Genomic DNA, 19,463 nt, shown 5'->3' with positions numbered 1-19,463 from the left:
TCTTGTTGCAGATGATAAATCCCCTTATACATAAAACCATTCTGATGAAGGGCTATATTATCTCTTTGACAGCATCACAGGCTGCAGTTCATGTTCTCAACAACAATGGAATAGTGCTCTATTTTTTTTCCAAATTTGTGAGGATTGAGGTTGAAAATCTGGGAACCACAGCAAAAAAAAAAAAGAAAAGAAAAAAACCCAGGATACTCTATAATCTGAAGGCCTACCAAAACTTCCACAAAAAAGAAAAACACACCTGAGATTAACAAAGTCTTTTGCTGCCAAGGCTTCTTTCAGCTTGAAGTTGCCCACAAGTTTCAGTTGATTTAGCCCATTTAGGCCTTCCGTTGGAAATGAAGTTAACTCATTGAAACTTACATCTCTAAAAGGTGAATAAGACTTCAAATTAACTCCTAAAACACAAGTCTGTACATGTATTAACATCATAAATACTAGAGCTTTAATAAGAAGTTTAGGTGAGGAAAAACCATTTCAGAAGCTGTCACAACATCATAGCAGATTAGCATTTATACAAAGGAGCATCCAACAGAAAGACGATTTGGGTAGGCAATGCTAAAACACAAGTTTCTATAGACTATTCACTACTTTCATGATATCGTTGCAAGAAACTTACAAGTTCGTTATTGACCCAAGCTTGGCAAAAGCTCTGTCATCAATTTCATGGATCAGGTTTCTACTAAGATCTCTGCAATTATAAAAATAAATTGTTAACTCCTTTCAAATAAACTCGAAATGCAATTACTTTGACTACACTTTAGGATCTGCTGCAGTCATAATAACCCTGATAAAATAACAAAGATCTTTAATCCTGTTCAACAACATTTTTAATATTTATGTTGAAGGCCTCCCCTTCACAACAATCTATTTCTTGGAATGTGTTCCAGGGAGGAGTAATTTCAGTTGGCATCTGTTTCAAAACAGTTGTGAATTTTCTCCTCCTTATCATTCTGGTACCAGTTCAAAAATACAAATGATATGATATAGCTTCTGGTACTATTAACTAGGTGAGGAAAAGCACAGCTCCTGACAAAGCTGAAAATAAAAACAGGCTTAGTGTTGTTTGCATTCTCAAAGGTTAGCGGCGATAAGGCCCTTTGGGAAGACAAAGAATCAATACGCAAACAAGAGCATTCCAGAAGGGCTTCAGATATCATTTTTCCCCCAAGCAGGAAAAAAAAATCCATATCAACACCAGAGCCACATACTACATTCAGGAACACACCCTGTGGAATTCTGATATTACAGAATTAATAGAACAGAGAAATAATCTGCAGTCACACTTACAGGGAGCCTTAATGGAAATTTAAAGATAGGATAAATTCATTCCACGACACATCTCCTGGATAACAGGAAAATTCGACAGACTTGGTTCCAAATCATGACAAAGCAGGGTAGCTTTGCATTGTTGCCACTTATCGGTGCTCTGGAAGTGACTGCATCTGGGAGTCAGTCCCTTTCCCTACTACTGCCTGGACCCACAGGAAGCCTATCTGCCGCAAGGCAAGATCCAGAAACCCAACAACCAATAAAGTATTTTTCTAATAGAACACGTGTGATTTCTTAATGGGGATCTACCAGAAAACATGATATATTAGTATCTGTAATTTCAATTCACTGTCAATGTTTCCAGTTTTTTTCTATATTAAGAAAAAGTTTCCTAATTAAGTGTATTGTGTCTTCTGCATTGCATGAAGGCAGTGACACGGTTTGTCTTAGTCATCTCTATATTCCCAAGAGCTGAATAGAGTATGAGGCACAAATATGTCCTCCAATACAAATCACTTTTTAAATGAGTGTGTCTGCTGCATATTAGCTGTGTTTGTCATGATAGACACCAGTACAGGGGTCAGCAAACCTCTTCTGTAGAGCACCAGATAGTAAATATTTTTCACCTCTGGGGGTCACATGGTCTCTATGGCAACTATTTGACTATGCCATAGCATGGTGAAAACAGCTTTAGACAATACTCAACCAAAGGGCATGGCTGTGTTCTAATAAAACTTAGTGGACAGAAACAGTAAGCAGGTTGACTGTAACCACAGGCTATAGTGTGCCCACCCATCACCTAAAGAGCTGGCAAACTCCATTACTATGACCTGAAAATACACAAGGCGAATTCCTCAAGCTACACACATTATATTCTTTTGATTCACAAATTTCATAAATTAGCTAAGGTTAAAAAAAAAAAAAAACAAACACTGAAAAGAAATTAAAGTACCACATGGTAAAGTTTGAAAAATAGTATTTATGCATAATAAATCATATTTAAGTATATTTACTAACATGGGAATTGTAATGATATATTAATTTACAGCTTGACAACAATTTTATTTGCCTCTGATAATCATAGAGGAACTTACAGAATCTTTAGGGATGTCAGGCCTTGAAAAGTATCTTCCTTTATTTGGTGGATCTGATTTCGCTGCAAAGAACTAAAAAAAGAATAAGATGAAAGGTTAAAAAAAAAAAAGAGAGAGAGATAAACAAGAGAAAATATTTTCTATTTTGAAAAATAACATTTCTTAATTAACTTTTTCAAAGTTTAAATATTCATTCACAAGTAACACTAGTTGATCTTGTTGAAAGTAAAGAGAACCGTTGTTGCCTCATCTGAAGGATGAAAGGACTAGATTAATTGGTATTACGCCCAAAATGAAGCTAACAGTTAAGGTACACTACCTAAATTCCTCACCAACCCCACTCAGGAGTGAGAGCAGGAAAACAACACAGTGAGGAAGGACCCAAGACACTATTAGGCTTTCAAAAGATACGGAATAACACTAGTTGCATATGACAAGTGAAAGAAGACAATCTAGAAAATCTACGTACTGTGATTCCAACTAAATGACATTTTGGAAAAGCCAAAATGATGGAGACAAGGAAAAAAAACAGTAGTTTCCAAATCTTAGGGTGGTGAAATGACTCTGTATAATACTATAATAATTAACACATGTCATTATACATTTGTCCAAATCCACAGAATGTTCAATACCAATTAACCCTAATTAAACTATGTATTCAGGGTGATAAGGATGTGCCAGTGTAGGTTCATAAATTATAACAGAATCCTATTCTGGTGGGGAATGTTGACTCGGGGTAGGCTATGTACATATGAAGGCGGGGAATACAGGAAATCTCTGAACTTTTTGTTCAATACTGTTGTGAATTTAAAGCTGCTCAAAAAAAATAAAGTCTATTAGAAAAAGGAAAAAAAAAAAAAAGGACCCAAGACAATATAACCATGTCAAGTACTGCAGAAAGAAGGTTAGAGGAAGGAGGAGATATTATAAAACATGGGAGTATTAGTTCCTCCCTTTCTTGACCCCCCCAGTCAACTCCCACCAGAGCTGTATTATATAGCTACATGGTGGACATCCACACCTGGACCAGTTTTTGGTTGGTTGGTTTTTCCTACTGCCCTCGTCCCATACAGTCTCACAGACTGCCTGACGGATAGGTGCCCAGTAAGTGCTAGTCACATGAACACACCTCGTGCCACTGAACATTTATTCACAGGAATACCTGATTACATGAATTTCTAAGACCTTAATATGAAAGTCATTTATTTACAATAGGAAAGGCTCAATGAGTTAACAGTAGACCACAGCAAAAAAAGTAAGTCAAAGACCAACTTACATTTCTTCCAGAGCATGGCAACCATTAAAGCTTGGAAGGTCTTTTATACTGTTGTAAGACAAGTCCCTTAAAACAATGCAAATGGAAAATAATCAATTAATTTTATGTTATCAGAATACTATATTAAGACAGCTGTACTCAGAAGTATCAAAAACAATGCTAAGATCTGTTATAAAGAGATATGGCTGAACAAGAAAAGAAACTTTGTTTTCCTTATACTTGCAAGCTTTCCAGAGTACCTTAGAGCTAGAACAAGCTTAAAATGGGCAAACTTTGAGTCCATAATATTGAGTATAGACAATATAAAATATTTTAAAACATTAAGAATATAAAACAAATATGAAAAATATAGTCCAGGAAATACACAAAAATTAATTATGTTCACTTGGTAGAGATATGGATTTTTTAGTTTATAATTTTATAATATTGTTATACCACAAATAATGCCCATGTTATTTAATTAAAAAGCTGGAAGAGGAGTGGTGTGTGCACTCATATTTTAAAAAATACTTATATTAAATTAAAAATGGGGACTGGTTAGCTCTGTTAATCCCACTGCAGTTTTCCCTCAATGATATCATTGTGCTTGATACTCCATGACACCACTTAATTACTTGCTTGCTTGATCAGTCACTTATTTTGTTAGTATCTCTCGCCACTGAACACTTATCAACAACTTAGTAACTTAACTGTTTTTGTGACCTTTTTTCATGTTTTATTTACTTTTAATTTTCAGGGCAGCTTCGAGATTTTGGAAAGCTCCAATGCTTAGTTGGTTTCTGATCCAAGAAAGATTTGGGCTCTTACTTAGGTCATGGTGAAAGAGCAGCATACACAGAGGTAACTACCCTGGGGCAACTAGAATAAGGATGAAGGGTCAGGATAAAAGAAAAGAAATCAAGAAAGAGCCCGGTATGGTTTCACTTTATTCAAAGTAGAGTCACAAGATGGGAGTCACATACACATAACTGTAAAACAAAATTCAAATAAACTTTACCTACCCAGGGGGATACCAGAACACCTGCTCATTTCCATGAAGGGAACGAATAAGAAATAATTACACCATAGTGTCACCAAATGAAAACAGTTTATTAAAAATAAGACTCAACCTATGTGAAATACATAAAAGAAAAGCAGGAGACGGGGAGAGGAACCCAACTTACAAAGTCCTAAGCCTCTTCTGTTCCTGGCACAAATTACTGGATATGCTGCTTATCTTCGTACCTGTCAAGGTCCTGTGGGAAAACATTGTTTGTCTAAGAAATGATTCAAGTTGAGATGGTAAACAAAATGCTGTTCTCACAGAGAAAAGTACACATTCACATATTTGCATAGGGACTAGAGTCCATGTATCCCACTGCCTCAGTTCAGTTCAGTTCAGTCGCTCAGTCGTGTCCGACTCTTTGCGACCCCATGAATCGCAGCACGCCAGGCCTCCCTGTCCATCACCAACTCCCGGAGTTCACCCAGATTCACGGCCATCGAGTCATTGATGCCATCCAGCCATCTCATCCTCTGACTACTCCCTAAAGTGGGGAGAGGAACGAACCCTCTAATGCAGAAGTTTTGTGATAAGATGTTCATAGTGTCCAGAGGATACGCTTGAGTTCTCATGTGGACCAACAGAAAAAAAACGAATCCATAGTTACAGCTGACCATGGTCACTTGCAAGACTGTCATCCCCTTACACCCAAAATATTTGAAACCAAGTTATTATCCTGCCCCCCAAATCTTGATTCTGTCTACTATTTCAATCAACCTGATTCAATATTCTGAAAATTTCCTTTAATCCCTGTATGAGCAGGCCCTTCAAAATGGCTGCTCTCTGTACAATCCCAGCCCAACCAGTACCTGCTTCACCTACAAGCTACTCACATAACTGGCCTTCCTACATACTTGCCCCAGGCCTGGGACAGTGAAGGGCGTTGTCCCTCTGCTGGTTTCCCTGGTAACTGATGAGCCAACCTGATGTCTATTCCTATCAATATAACAGGTAATCTCCCCTTCCCCTCCACCACCCTGGGGAGCAAAAACTGCACCATGTCCTGTCAGCTGGGTGCTGGTGGGGTGTTGCTCCAGGATCCTGCTTCAGACATGTAAGCTCCCCCATTCATTAAACCACTGATGTCTCTATTGCTGATTCTGGGCTCTTTCTTCAGTCTTGAAGCTGGGCAAGTGCAGGCCCTAAAGACCTGTGGGGTGCAGCCCAGTAATCCATCTTCCCTTTCTATGTCCCCATCTGCACTCAACCATCAATTTCTGTTCTTTCTTCTGTAGATCTCAGCATCTGACCCTCTTCATTTTTACTGCTACTATGCAGATCAAGGGTGAAATGATGCACACAGGGATGGAGGAATCTCAGGGCACACGGAGGAATTTCAGGGATGGATTGAAGACACAGAACTCTCATAGTCAAATATGCTCACTAGCGAAGTGGAGTATTCCCATGGCCTCCTCACCATTCTAGCTCTAGTATTCTCTCCTTACCCTCTTCATACCACCTCATCCAATGTTTTTAACATCTCCAAACTGCCATGAGAGTTGAATTTAAACTCCTTAGCTCAATGCTTCCTGACTTCTTTTCTTACATCTTGGCACACATGAAAATTGTAACCTATGCAGCACACTTGTGGTCCTTATGACAGAGACCCTAGCCACTTCAGACCCCCACGTGGCTTCTGGAGGGCTGAGGTCATCAAGGTCTTACATGCACCTGCAACCTATTCACAGGCCACCCATTGAGAAGCTCTGCCATAACCAAATGTTCAAGGTTTGTCATTTTAAAATTACAAGCCCAACAATTTTCCAAATTTCTCCATATCATTCCCCATACTATTATAAACAAGTCTAGCTATATTTGATCATCTGTAGGTCATACTTAGGCTTCCTAGATGGCTCAATAGTAGAGAATCTGCCTGCCAATGCAGGAGATAAAGGAGATGCGGGTTCAGTCCCTGGGTGGGGAAGATCCCCTGGAAAAGGAAATGGCAACCCACTCCAGTGTTCTTGCCCAAGAAATCCCATGGACAGAGGAGCCTGGTGGACTATAGTCCATGGAGTTACAAAAGAGTTGGACACAACTTAGCAACTGGGCAGGCTATTAGTTCAGTTCAGTTGCTCAGTCATGTCCAACTCTTTATGACCCCATGGACTGCAGCACGCCAGACTTTCCTGTCCATCACTAACTTCCAGAGCTTGCTCAAACTCATGTCCATCGAGTCAGTGATGCCATCCAACCATCTCATCCTCTGTCATCCCTTCCTCCTCCCACCTTCATTCTTTCCCAGCATCAGGGTCTTTCCCAATGAGTCAGTTCTTCGCATCAGGTGGCCAAAGTACTGGAGTTTCAGCTTTAGCATCAGTCCTTCCAATGAATATTCAGGACTTCCTTTAAGATTGGTTTGATCTCCTTGCAGTCCAGGGGACTCTCAAGAGTCTTTTCCAACAGCACAGTTCAAAAGCATCAATTCTTCAGCACTCAGTTTTCTTTATAGTCCAACTCTCACATCCATACATGACTACTGGAAAAACCATAGCTTTGACTAGATGGATCTTTGTTGGCAAAGTAATGTCTCTGCTTTTTAATATGCTGTCTAGGTTGGTCATAGCTTTTCTTCCAAGGAGCAAGCATCTTTTAATTTCATGGATGCAGTCACCATCTGCAGTTATTTTGGAGCCCCCAAAAATAAAGTCTCTCATTGTTTCCATTGTTTCCCCATATATTTACCAAGTGATGGCATGCATGCCAAGTAATTTTCAGTATTCCCCATTTCACTAACTCTTGCTTTTCTAAATAAAAGACCCAGCTTGGTGAAACCTAATTTTGAAACACTTCACCTCTTCCATAAAGCCTTTTCTGATAGCTTACATGGACTACTCCAATTCTGAACTCCTAAAGCACTGTTTCTAATCTGGTGCTTACTTACTGCCTTATACTTTCAGAGACTTTTTTCAGATTCTACCTCCACATACTAGGCTATACTCTACCTGAGCTGACTGATTATAAACCCAATACCATCCATCTCTATGCATGATATTCACAAAGCAAGGATTAGGAATCAACATTAACTCATTATCATCACCAAAAAGCACTGGCAACCTACTAGCAGGCCAGTGTGGTGTTATCTTTACACACCGTCGCTTCAAAGAGCCACACTTACAAACTCTCCAGACGGACAGTTCCAGTCAGATTGGGGAACCGCTGCACCATGCTTGCACCACGAATGACTCTTTAAGAAATTGTGAGAGAAAAAGTAATTTAAAATAATGAATTTTCATAGATAATATTTTAAACTTATTTTTGAACCAGCTTAAAATTATAATACCACTATACCTAAAAAGATTAGTTCCTGAAAATGTGATCATTTTGACCAGGTGTTCATGAATAAATAAGAACCACTGTAAATTTTCGAAATTGTCTTTTGGACTTCCACCGAAGGAAAAGAAAATAAAAGATGCTGTTTTCTGGACTTACACTAATAAATTCTAGTTTTCCATTAAAGCAATGGTGTAAATATTCAGGTTGTTTTAAAATTTCTATAATACTTACAAGGAATGCAGTTCAGACAAATTGTGAAATGCTGAGTTCCCCACAAAAGATAGAGGATTATCATACAAATGTCTGTAAAAATAGCCAAAAAAACAGAGTTTCCATGTGTTCACAAGCACTCCAACACTAAATCTATGTTCACAAAGTTAATATATCTAACAGCCTGAATTTTCATTCTTCATCCAGATGTTTGGCCTCGTACAGACACTGCCTTACATGATTACATACTAAAAGAAAATTTCAAACTACTTACATAGTTTTTAAGAGTGGATTACCATCAAATGCTCCATCAGGGATAACAGAAATAGAATTACTATGAAATAACCTACAAAGATAGAAGAAAAATATATATATTTTTTTTCTTACACAAATTTCATTTATGCTTAGTGCTTTGATAGCTTTTAATACATTTTGATATTTGGCAAAACTAATACAATTATGTAAAATTCAAAAATAAAATAAAATTTAAAAAAAAAAAGAAAGAAAAATATTTTGAAATGCTTATCCTCTCGTGAAATAAGTTAAAACCCAAATATCTACTACTATTCAGTAGTATATAAAATATAAGTGATAACAACTACATAAAAATTTCAACAATGTGATGAAACCAAATTTTTAATTCCAGATTATCTTTTTCAGGACCATACCTAATTCTCTCTAAACCCACTGCTTAACCTATTAGTTGGCAGGTCCTTTATATACTTTTAGCTTGCTTCATCCTTAAAGAACTTTAGACTGCAAGAATCATAGGTACTCTAACCTCAAAATCCCTCTCATCATTGCCTCCATTGAGTTCTTAAGCAATGCATCGCGGAATATTAGCCATCAACTCATGACATAAAATATCAATTACACCATGTGCATTCTTATCTCTGACCTTGACAAATCCAACATCTAAAATGCCCCCTCATCTCTCATTTATCTCAACATTTCCATTCTTTCAAGTCCAGTCAAATTCCTTCTCTTTGGTGATGTCTTTTCCAATGACCCCAAGCCTCAAAGTGGTCTTTTTCTGGAGTGATTTATTGATCCTATTCATTCAGCACTTATTTCCACCTAGAGACTACTCTTTGTCTGTCTTACATACTCAGCCTCCCCAATGGGACGAAGACCACAGCTCCTACAAAGCAGAGACTATATGTTATGGCTTGTTTCACTAGAATCCAGACTTACACAGTAATCTATGTTCAAAACTGTCCAGGTTAGCTGACATAATCCAGTCTGTATTGTCGTGTGTGTGTGTATTATGGAACATGCAATGGAACAACGATGTTCTAAAATCTCACTCGTGTAACATTAAATTGTGAGTTCTAGGGATGTTAAGGCATAGAGAGAGGAAAGCAATACTCACAGCTCTTTTAGGCTGGGGAGAGCTTTAATAGCCTGAGGAAATTCCCCCAAATTATTATAGTTCAAGTCCCTAGAAAAAATTGGGAAAATATGTAAGAACACTGAAGAGGGGTCACAATTTATAAGGCAATTTGGTATAAATATATACATATTTTTTAAATCACATCCTCTGGATGGTAATCTTTCTTTGCCAACAACTGTCAATTCCATTTAATTAAATTTACACTTTTTCTTAAAATATTGAATACAAAAAGGAATCTTAATTCTTCATTTTTAAACTTTTTTTACAACTTTATTTCACTTAATTTACCATAAAAATATTAGGATTTTAGTGTCTTTTTTATTTTTTAAACTTATTTTTAATTGAAGGATAATGATGCTTTAAGTCAACAACTTTAAAAGTTCAAAGAATTCTCAGAATCACATATTACTGGTGCATTAAATAAACAAATCACCTGAATGGCAGTTTTCCATAAAATAGAATGTATTGACTCTCCATTTACACATGACAATAGCCTGAAACTGAGGTTTCTATTTGAGGTTTAGAGTGAAATTCTGGTATGAGGGTAGCTGACCTCAGCCCTACTATCAGCAGGATAAGAAGGACTAAGATGGGTTCATACAACTACAGTCCTCAAGTTAGTTAAAAATTGTTGAAAAAGTTGCATTAATTAGGAGAGAGAAAAGCCATAGTGATCTGTACTTTTAAAAAAATCTTAATTCTGAGTGTATTTAAACTTTCATTTCATTTAACCTAGAGAGAATGTTCACATATGATCAGCGACTGATTTCAGATTAAGAGTAAACAAACACTCAGCTCCTTGGAGACCTATTTTATTCTCCTTTACTACACAGAAAAGAGTGGTAAGTTAAAAAATCAACTGGAAAGAAAACATTTAATTTTAATATAATTTGGAATAATATACACAGTTTAGGATCAAAAGGCTGGCCCAGTTTTCTTTTCCACTGGCATTTACATACTTAGGAAAGAAGAACTGGGTTGGTCAGTTCTTTAAGAGCTTCCACTTTCAAATATCCACTGATGTTTATATCCTTTAGTGGTTTAAACAGGAAAGTGAATTAATAAAGTACTAAAAGATTTTAAGTCTTCTCATTGACTGGACAGTTAACCAAAAAGTCAATTAAACAAAATACTGATATTACAAACCCTAAACATTTCAATCAGGTGTCACTTACCCATCTAACTGGGACATTCTCTGAATCATTCATTATACCACAATGGGAAATACTAAAAATCTCCTAACAAAGGCCACTGATAAAATCAAAACAGCAAATATAAAAGCCCTAGTCTTGTTTACACACAGCTGCATCATATCATGGTACAGTGGACAGTTGAAACAGCCAGAATTCGCTCTAACAACAGAAGCAACAACAGAAGTATCCTAAGCCAAATGGAAACCTTCATTGCATTTAGCAGATAAAGGCTGAGACAGTATTCAAGCCCACTGTTAATTAGCAAAACAGCTGAGATCACGGAGAAAACAAAGAAACAAACCAGCTTTTCCAGAATCAATTTTATAAGGTTCCAAGTTCCGAAACTGTCTATCATACGTTGTAATAGAACCAAAATTTCTGAAAAGGTATATAGCTTGGCAGACTCAGCTGTTTTTACTATGTCTTTTTGGAAGAAATATCAAGCTCATTCTTGTGCAACTTTTTAACCAGAAACCTAGATTAGCTTTCATGACTGTGTTAGCTGAAGGCAAGACTTTAGTTGCACATTAAAACAAATTAATTATTATAGCAAATTAATAATGAGCTGAACTCAAGACCAGTACTTTTTACTGCAGTGAAATGCCCAGTTGCACCATCAACATCCCAAATGTGATTATCCAAAACAGAAATAAACTTACAAGGTCTCCAGGTTATCAAGTCCATCAAAACAGTGTTGACCCAGGCTTTTAATTTTATTGTTATGAAGATGCCTATGGAAAAAAGCATCACAATGACTTTCGTGTGACCTAGTAGCAATTATTATCATGTTTAGATGTCTAAATTGGTAGTGCTTAAAGGAATGGTGCAGCTAAACACTGCAACACTCGACTAATAGAAAACAAATGGCACTGAGTAGGTATCTCTTGATAAACATGGTGCAAACTCAGATTCACTGAACACAGGAGGCCAATGGAAAAGAAACATCGCTCTAGTGGAGAAGGGTTACACACATGGAAGATTCTTGAGAAGTTACCCATATCCAAACTAAAGTTTTGATGCACTTTTAATTATATGAAGCGAAACTTGGATGAATTCTCCCATGAGGGCGTGGGGGAAATGTCAGCTTCATAAGGGAGAATTGGTAACAGATTTTACAAAAAATGCCACTTAAATGTTCAAGCTTTTGAAGATTAAAAGCAACAGAGAATCACATACTCCTTGAATAGACAAGTTGGTAAAGAAACATGAAATATCACTGAAACTTGTTTTCTATGCGCGTCTCCAAAAGAATTCTGCTTCTTTTATCACTGAACGCACAGCTGGGACACAAAAAGCCATACAAGGGTTTGCTGCATGACCCACTTTCTTCTCCTGACTACAAATGGCCATTTAACTTCCAGAGATTCAACTGTTATCATCAGCCATTCATTTTTAAATTATCCTGATCTGTATTTTTAAAAGTCAGCACATGTAATTTTGTAAAAATAGGCAGCTCCTCCAAACACCAGCTCTCCAAGAACACAATTCAGTGAGGTTCCTTCAAAACAATTTTCCATAAGAACTCTGCTTCTGCCCCCAAATTAACACAAATATATGGTGTTAAAAGGGATGGATACTTACAGAACCACCAGGCTGGACAGGTTGGTAAAGGCAAAGTCAGGGATGCTGGAGATCTTGTTGAGTGCCAAGGTCAGCGCCTGCAGGGTGGGCAGATTGCTGAGCGGATGCACTGGCACCTCCGTCAAGCTGTTGTCATCCAGCCACAAATGCCGCAACTGAGTGAGTCCCTCAAAGCTGTCCTCGGGCACCGAGGTGATATGGTTGGCATCTAAACGCCTGACAGAAACAACAATCGCCTTCAGCAACGATTCTAGTGGAATGAGTCAAGCCAAGTCACACAAGTACTCAGCGTTCCAAAAAAAATGTTACAAAAATGACCATAGCCACAACGTCCTTGATTTCTTTCATTTTACTTAAAGTTCTTCCCAAATCTAATATTTCTAAGACCAGCATGTGAAAGTCAATTGTTTCCCTTCCTTCATAACAAACAGATGTGTAAAAATCTGAATTTTTGGCTAAGCATAATTGTATGGAAGAATGACATGTTTATATATACATATAATATACATTATATACATATATATATATATGAGGTGTTGTCTTCCGGGCTGCAGTCCTCATTTCACCCCAAATAAAACTTAAATTGCAATTCTCAAAAAAAGAAAAAGAAAAGAACCATAAATCTCAAGCTTGACTTTTATGTTACAGAATGCACTTATCAAAAATACAGAAAAACAACAAGAAGAAACTAAGCTGAGCAAATAAACTACTTTACTTACAAATATAATATCTGATATTAAATTTAATTGCTATTTTGACTTGGTACCAAATGGAAAAAAGTAAGAACATAATTTAAAAAAATTTTTTTATACATCAACAAACCATTTCATTAGATTCTCAACAATCCTTATTACCACCAGGCAAGTTAAAAATATGTGTCACATACCACCAAAGCAACCCTCTCCTCTTCTCTTAGGTATAAGTACATTTGAAAAATTAGTTTGTCAAAATTAACAGATATTAAGAAAAGGGCCAACTATCCATAGACAAAATTAAACACTTCCTCTGATCAACATGTTTGTGGCTTTTGAGTTACTTCGATTTTTCCCCAAATTTTGGAACTAAGGACACTTTACTAATAGGATTATTCATTTTTAGAAGTTAAATCCCCATCTGAAAATCTGAGAAAACTAGTCCTAAGTGTTAGTGTTGACACAATCAGGGATAATTGTTGGAATAACTGCTTTTAAACACAAAGATAAGCTAGTAATTAATATGTTGAGGAACTGCATGCCCTGGGCAAATCTCAATTTTCTTCACAAATCCCTTGTTGATATATCTTCACTACTTAAATCCATGTCTTAGAGGCTTAGACCTCTTGGTGAAAATTAGTGAACACACACACACACACACACATATACACATACACGAAATGGGTGCAAGGTGAAAATGGCAGCCTGTTTTTGAAGAAATCAGCTTTGGCAGATTTCAAGTTCAGGAAGTTCTGACTTTAGAGTGGTTTTCATGCTTCCAGTTTCTCTACGCTGCTCTAGCTTCAGATCCTGCCATAATTGTCCCTTCCCCTCCATGTAAGTGCTGAGCCCCTGCTCCCAACTAAGTGCCCCAGATCCAAATGCAGTCTCCTTCCCAAAGGCAGACTGGTCGAGGTCAAAGACCCTTGGACCTGGTGAGGATCTGATGGAAGCTTCCTTTTTGGTAGTCAGGATAACTGGAAGAGCACTAAAAAGGGGAGAGCTCCAGAAACTAAGCAGCTGCCTTAAGAATCCACTTAGAAACAAAGAGTTTTAGGCTTGTTTATTCCTTGGAGTTTCTAGAACCTACCCTTGAGAAAAGACAGGCATCCTTTATGTAACAGACTGGTAATGTGCTGGCTACAGGGTTGTTTAGCAGATCCACTTTATTGAGTAGACAGCAGTGTGTTCAAAACACACACATTCACACACACACACACACACACACACACAGATGCACACACTTCACAGACTCAAGGTACTTCTATTTAGGGAGAGAGATATATATTTTGAGTGGAAGGGATTTAAGGACATTTATTTCACATTCAGACATCTGTACATTTTCTATAAATAAGGTGGAACTGAAATACAACCATACAATTAACCATATAATGTCACTAAAGCATGCAATTAAATTCTCCTTGTAGCTAATTTGTCTGCAATTCACTCAACACATGTAAACTGAGTATCTTGTTAGGCACAAAAAAGTAAAAATGGTGCACACCACATGCATGAGGAAGAGGGACCCACACTATAACTAACACACTGAAAAATAAGTGCAAAGTGCTTACAAAGTGTTATGAAGTAAATAAACAGGGTACTGAGATAAGGATTAGCAGGGGCTGCAGGGGAGGGTAGCTTCTGAAAACGTATTGAATAGGAAAAGCATCTCTAAGAAGGTACCATAAGCAGATCCAGAGCAAGGGGCCAAGGAAGGTGGGCAAGGAGTGTTCGCGGCAATGCAAACAGTGAGGGCAGAGGCTCAGTAGCAGAAACCAGCTGGTGTGGTCCCAGCAACTCCCAGAAGGTTCTAGTGACTAGAACACAGCAGGAAGAGAGTGGAGGAACCAGGGAGACCCAGATGGGATGCAAATGGGGACCAGAGGACGCAGACCCCTGGAGGCCAGGTGAGGAGTTTGGATTATATTTTAAGCACAAATTGAGATCCCTCCCCAGTTTCTCAGCATTATAATAGTTTAAAAGTGTAAACTGCTTATGTTGTAATAATAAGATAATATTCATTAACATTCACAAAAATAATGAGCAATGCTTCCCAAACATACAACACTCCATTGGCATTAAGTCCTCTCTGTGTTAAGAAAAATAGCTACTAGGGATGCAATGTACAACACGATAAACATAATTAACCCTGTTGTATGTTATATATGAAAGCTGTCAAGATGGTAAATCCTAAGAGTTCTCATCACAAAGAAAAAACGTTTTTTCTATTTCAAGTATCTATATGAGATGATGGATTTTCACTAAACTTACTGCGGTATTATTGGGTTGGCCAAAAAGTTGACTCAGAGTTTTCCATAAGATGTATGTTAAGTCAAATCATTATGCTGTACACCTTAAAATTATACAGTGCTGTATGCCAATTATATCTCAATAAAACTGGAAGGAAAATAGATGTGGCAAAACACTATAAGAAAAGTTGTCCAGGCCTTTTAAACAAAAGTCCAGTGTTATACACACCACTTGGGCTCCTGCTGAATTCTGTGCCACAACCCACCAAAGAAAAGGGTGGTCTTCACTGAGCAAGATAACTAGGTGAGTTCTGAGCTAAGAACAGTAAGGAAACTACCTTCTATGCAAAATAACTATAAACAATAAATGCACAGACACAATTTCCTCTGTTAAAATTTCCCCAGATTATAAAGTCAGCCATAAGAAATCTAAAGGAAGAACTTTGGGAAAATGGAAACCTTAAATAAAAACTTAATGAGAAAAAGGATTTGGAGTGACTCAAATGGTTAATCCTTATGCCTCAATTCACATGGGTGTTGGTGGCACACCCATAAATATAATGAGTTTGCACTTACATCAAGATCAATGTTTTTCAGAGAAATGGTCTTAGAAAAGTGTGCATTTGTACCAAAGAGCTACACTATTAAAATTCATCATAATTAATAGACCAAAAAAAGAAACAAAACTAATTCTTTCAACAGTGGCAGTACATAGCATTAGATATCTCACAAAGTGAAGAGATTATGTGGCTTAAGTTATTTTACCATTTCAGCTCCACTTGGCAAGAGATAACTATTACTTTATTTAAGTGCACTTCAATTGTTAAACAGTTAACAATGTATTGACTGAATTCCCTTACTATTTTTGTCTTTAAAATGTGCTTCTATTCCCTATTCTCAAAAGCCTGTTTTATATTTAACTGAGACTCACACAGTTTTTTTCTCTTGCCTTAAATGAAATGACAGTAACAATTCTATGTGTATTTTCTGATGAATGTCTATGCTACCATCAACACTTGTTCAGTATAATCAAAAGCTCCCCCCTTTTCTCTCTACTCCTCATTTACCAATAATATAAACATTAAAGTATTATATTCTGTTACCAGTTTAAAATATTTAAGAAATTTTGTTATGGTAGAAAACCTAGGAAATTTAGTCATTGAAATCCTCTAATAGTCAATATAAGTGAGAATGACTGTAAAGAAAAAATTGTTTTAAATTCTAGTGGAACAAATTCTGACTTGTCATTTTAATATCCGACTCAGGCAATGCTTTAGCCATTTTCATGGCTTCATGGAGGGCTGTTAGGCGAGCTTTTCATTAATATCTACAATTCACTTTCAGCTTTTACGGCCATCATCACCCACTTGAATCAAGCCACTTCTGGTCAATTTCAAACCCTAATGAACTTTGCTCCTTCTAAGCACTATTTCAAAACCATAAGGAAATCTTTCATGTAATTCAGGTCTGAAGATCAGATTTTCAAACTGACTCAAGTGCTGATAAGACTGTTTTACACCAGGACAGAATTTCAATTGTATCTAACTTGACCACTACACCCACTATGCTAACAAACCCATGAACGTTTCCTTCTTAAATAAAACAGCCCTGACATATAGCTCCTTGTATTTCTGATATACCTTAAAAAAAAAAAAAAAAGGCCCCAATGCCTTTATTAAAAAAAATAGTTTAACTCCTCTCCTTAACCCAACCTCCCATTCCAATTTTGGACATAATTTAAACTATGCAATGCACTTAGTGGTGATGAGCACAGTATCCTTGGTTTAAAACATTACTTTAGAGGAAAAACCTACAATTTCTGTGAAAAAATACTTTAAATCATCTAAATTACCAAAAATGCCATGTGTATTTTAATGCACTTAAGGATGACAAATCAGAAAAAAAAATCTATTTGCGTATTTTCTTGGTAATTTTTCTAACGTTCAAAGATTTTAGCCTTTTCTTTTTCAGCCTTCCAGCTAGACAAAAGGATTGAATATTTTGATCATTAAGTCTTGGGAAATAAGAACAATTCTGTATGAAGGTTCTGAAGGAAAACAAATTCTGAAGAAGCAAAAGAAAATGAGAACTATTTAAAATGTCTAATGAATTCAGATCCAAGGGAGGTGAGATGGCTCTCTCTGTGTACTTCTGTCTGAGGTTAGAAATGGTGTGGAGGCAGTGAAACCACATTCTTTAAAGGAACTCACTCCAATCTGTTCACCAAAAGAATCTATTCAGAATCCTATGCAATTAGTTATGACAAATTCTTATATTCCATAACTTGGCATTTGGGTGAAATGAGCTACTTAACAAATTTCTACCTTAAATAAATTTATATTGAAACCAGAACTTGAATGGTCAGTACCCCAGATACCTTTTTATAATATTAGATATATTTTAAAGTTTGGCCTTTATAGCATATGCTATGCTTTATTAGTATGTATTTTCATTTCCACATTCACTGCCCATTAACTATAAAAATATCTAAAGTCAAAGGTAATCTATAATTTACAATTTCCAGTGATATGCTTTTGGTTCAGTTAAAAATTATTTTATATTAGCCAGTGGAGGGGATGAGCCAGTCAATCATTTTCACCTAAGTCTTCCCTAGCTCACTTGCATTTCTACTAATGCTTACACTCACAGTTATCTCAAAGGGCAATTTAAAAACCTATGGGATTAGTATACAGATATGTGATGTGGTGACAACCTAATTATATAGCCTAGAACACCTAAGTATGGTCTCTACTTCAGTTTTTCATTTAGTGATTCTCAGAACTTCTGTATACACAAGGATGATTGGAGTAAATTTTTTAAAATACAGCTTCTTGGACCCTACCTTTAGAGAGACAATATTGTGACTCTTGGGATACGGCCTAAGAATCTGTATTCTAGCTATATCCCCCTAGTGATTTTGCTGTGGGTGGTCCAAGTGCCACGCTTCAAGAAATTAGGCCTTAGTCCCACGGTATTTAGTATTAGGACACGAACTGAAGCAATGCAAATTTGTGTTCATTACTGTAGTAGGATAAGAAACAATGACATTGCTTGTTATAAAGAATACTTTTTCATTACTTTCAGATGATTCCTTCACCTAGGTAGGCAAGTCTGGTAATCTAGCAATCGAAAGAACAGATGAAATAGTCATCACCATTATTACTATTAATAGATTCTACAAATGTTTATTGAGTAACTTACTACAGGTCATATATTGCTGAAGTGCTTTTCACGCATGAACGTACATGGTAGGTAATAAGCAAACGACTCACAGAGAATTTTAAATAACCTGCCCAACATCACACAGCGAACAAGTGGCAAGAGTGCGGATTCAAAACCAGACAGGCCTGTTCCAGAATTCTAATTAATCTGAACTTATCTGAACTCCTTTTGAGAGCAATATAAATATTCTGACAGATAAATACATGAAGGGCTTCTCTTAATCTTGGGAAAAGATTACAATAACCACATGCTTCAGTTCAGTGCTTCTATCTCTTCTAAAAATCTAGTCCCTGAAGACAGAGAAACTAGATCTTTTAAGTCAGGGATGGGGAGACTGGACGCTAGTCCACAACATGCATTCTAGTTATGAATAAATATTTGTTTATTTAACATAAAGATGGTTGTTTCTTTAGACTCTTCGGTGGGTTTGCACGTTCCAGTGATAATATTGCTGCTCACCTGATCCCCCCACTCTAGGGAGAAGTGGGGTATGCATACCCAAACCACAGAGGCAATGACTCCCGTTCTCCAGGTTCATATACACACACACACATATATATGTGAAAGAATGCAAACAAGAATAAAGTTAAGTGCTACATGAAAAAGCTTTTAAAAACAGTGGCTAAACATGGTTAAAACCAAGAGCTGAAATCTTTTTTTAATTGAAGTATGACTGATTTACAATGTTGTGCTACTTTCTGGTATACAAAAAGGTGATTCAGTTATATATATGTATATTTCATATTCATATACATTTCATATATTTTTCCATTGGGCTTCCCAGGTGGCGCTAGTGATAAAGAACCTATCAGCCAATGCAGGAAATGTAAGAGATGCGGGTTAGTTCAGTTCTGTGCTTCTCAATCTTTTCTAAAATCTAGTCCCTGGGTCAGGAAGATCCCCTGGAGGAGGAAATGGCAACCCACTCCAGTATTTTCTTGCCTGGAG

At 36.8% G+C, this 19,463-nt stretch overlaps 1 protein-coding gene across 4 annotated transcripts in view; it reads right to left on the bottom strand.

Moving 5' to 3' along the window:
- Positions 1-19,463, bottom strand: part of LGR4 (leucine rich repeat containing G protein-coupled receptor 4) — a 105,046-nt gene that overhangs the window by 5,493 nt on the left and 80,090 nt on the right. For all 4 annotated transcript variants that reach the window (XM_025266331.3, XM_025266333.3, XM_006045419.4 and 1 more), the window contains 11 exons: positions 12,353-12,568; positions 11,431-11,502; positions 9,558-9,626; positions 8,460-8,531; positions 8,207-8,278; positions 7,818-7,886; positions 4,821-4,892; positions 3,658-3,723; positions 2,382-2,453; positions 635-706; positions 257-382 (listed from right to left, as the gene is read on the bottom strand). In XM_025266331.3, the coding sequence (XP_025122116.1) occupies positions 257-382; positions 635-706; positions 2,382-2,453; positions 3,658-3,723; positions 4,821-4,892; positions 7,818-7,886; positions 8,207-8,278; positions 8,460-8,531; positions 9,558-9,626; positions 11,431-11,502; positions 12,353-12,568 (978 nt within the window). The remainder of the gene's footprint in view (positions 1-256; positions 383-634; positions 707-2,381; positions 2,454-3,657; positions 3,724-4,820; positions 4,893-7,817; positions 7,887-8,206; positions 8,279-8,459; positions 8,532-9,557; positions 9,627-11,430; positions 11,503-12,352; positions 12,569-19,463) is intronic.

This window comes from Bubalus bubalis, chromosome 16 (assembly GCF_019923935.1).
Source record: "Bubalus bubalis isolate 160015118507 breed Murrah chromosome 16, NDDB_SH_1, whole genome shotgun sequence".
Classification (NCBI taxonomy): Eukaryota; Metazoa; Chordata; class Mammalia; order Artiodactyla; family Bovidae; genus Bubalus; species Bubalus bubalis.
Note: the sequence above shows the minus strand (reverse complement) of the source record. Positions and strands in the feature narration are given on the sequence as shown.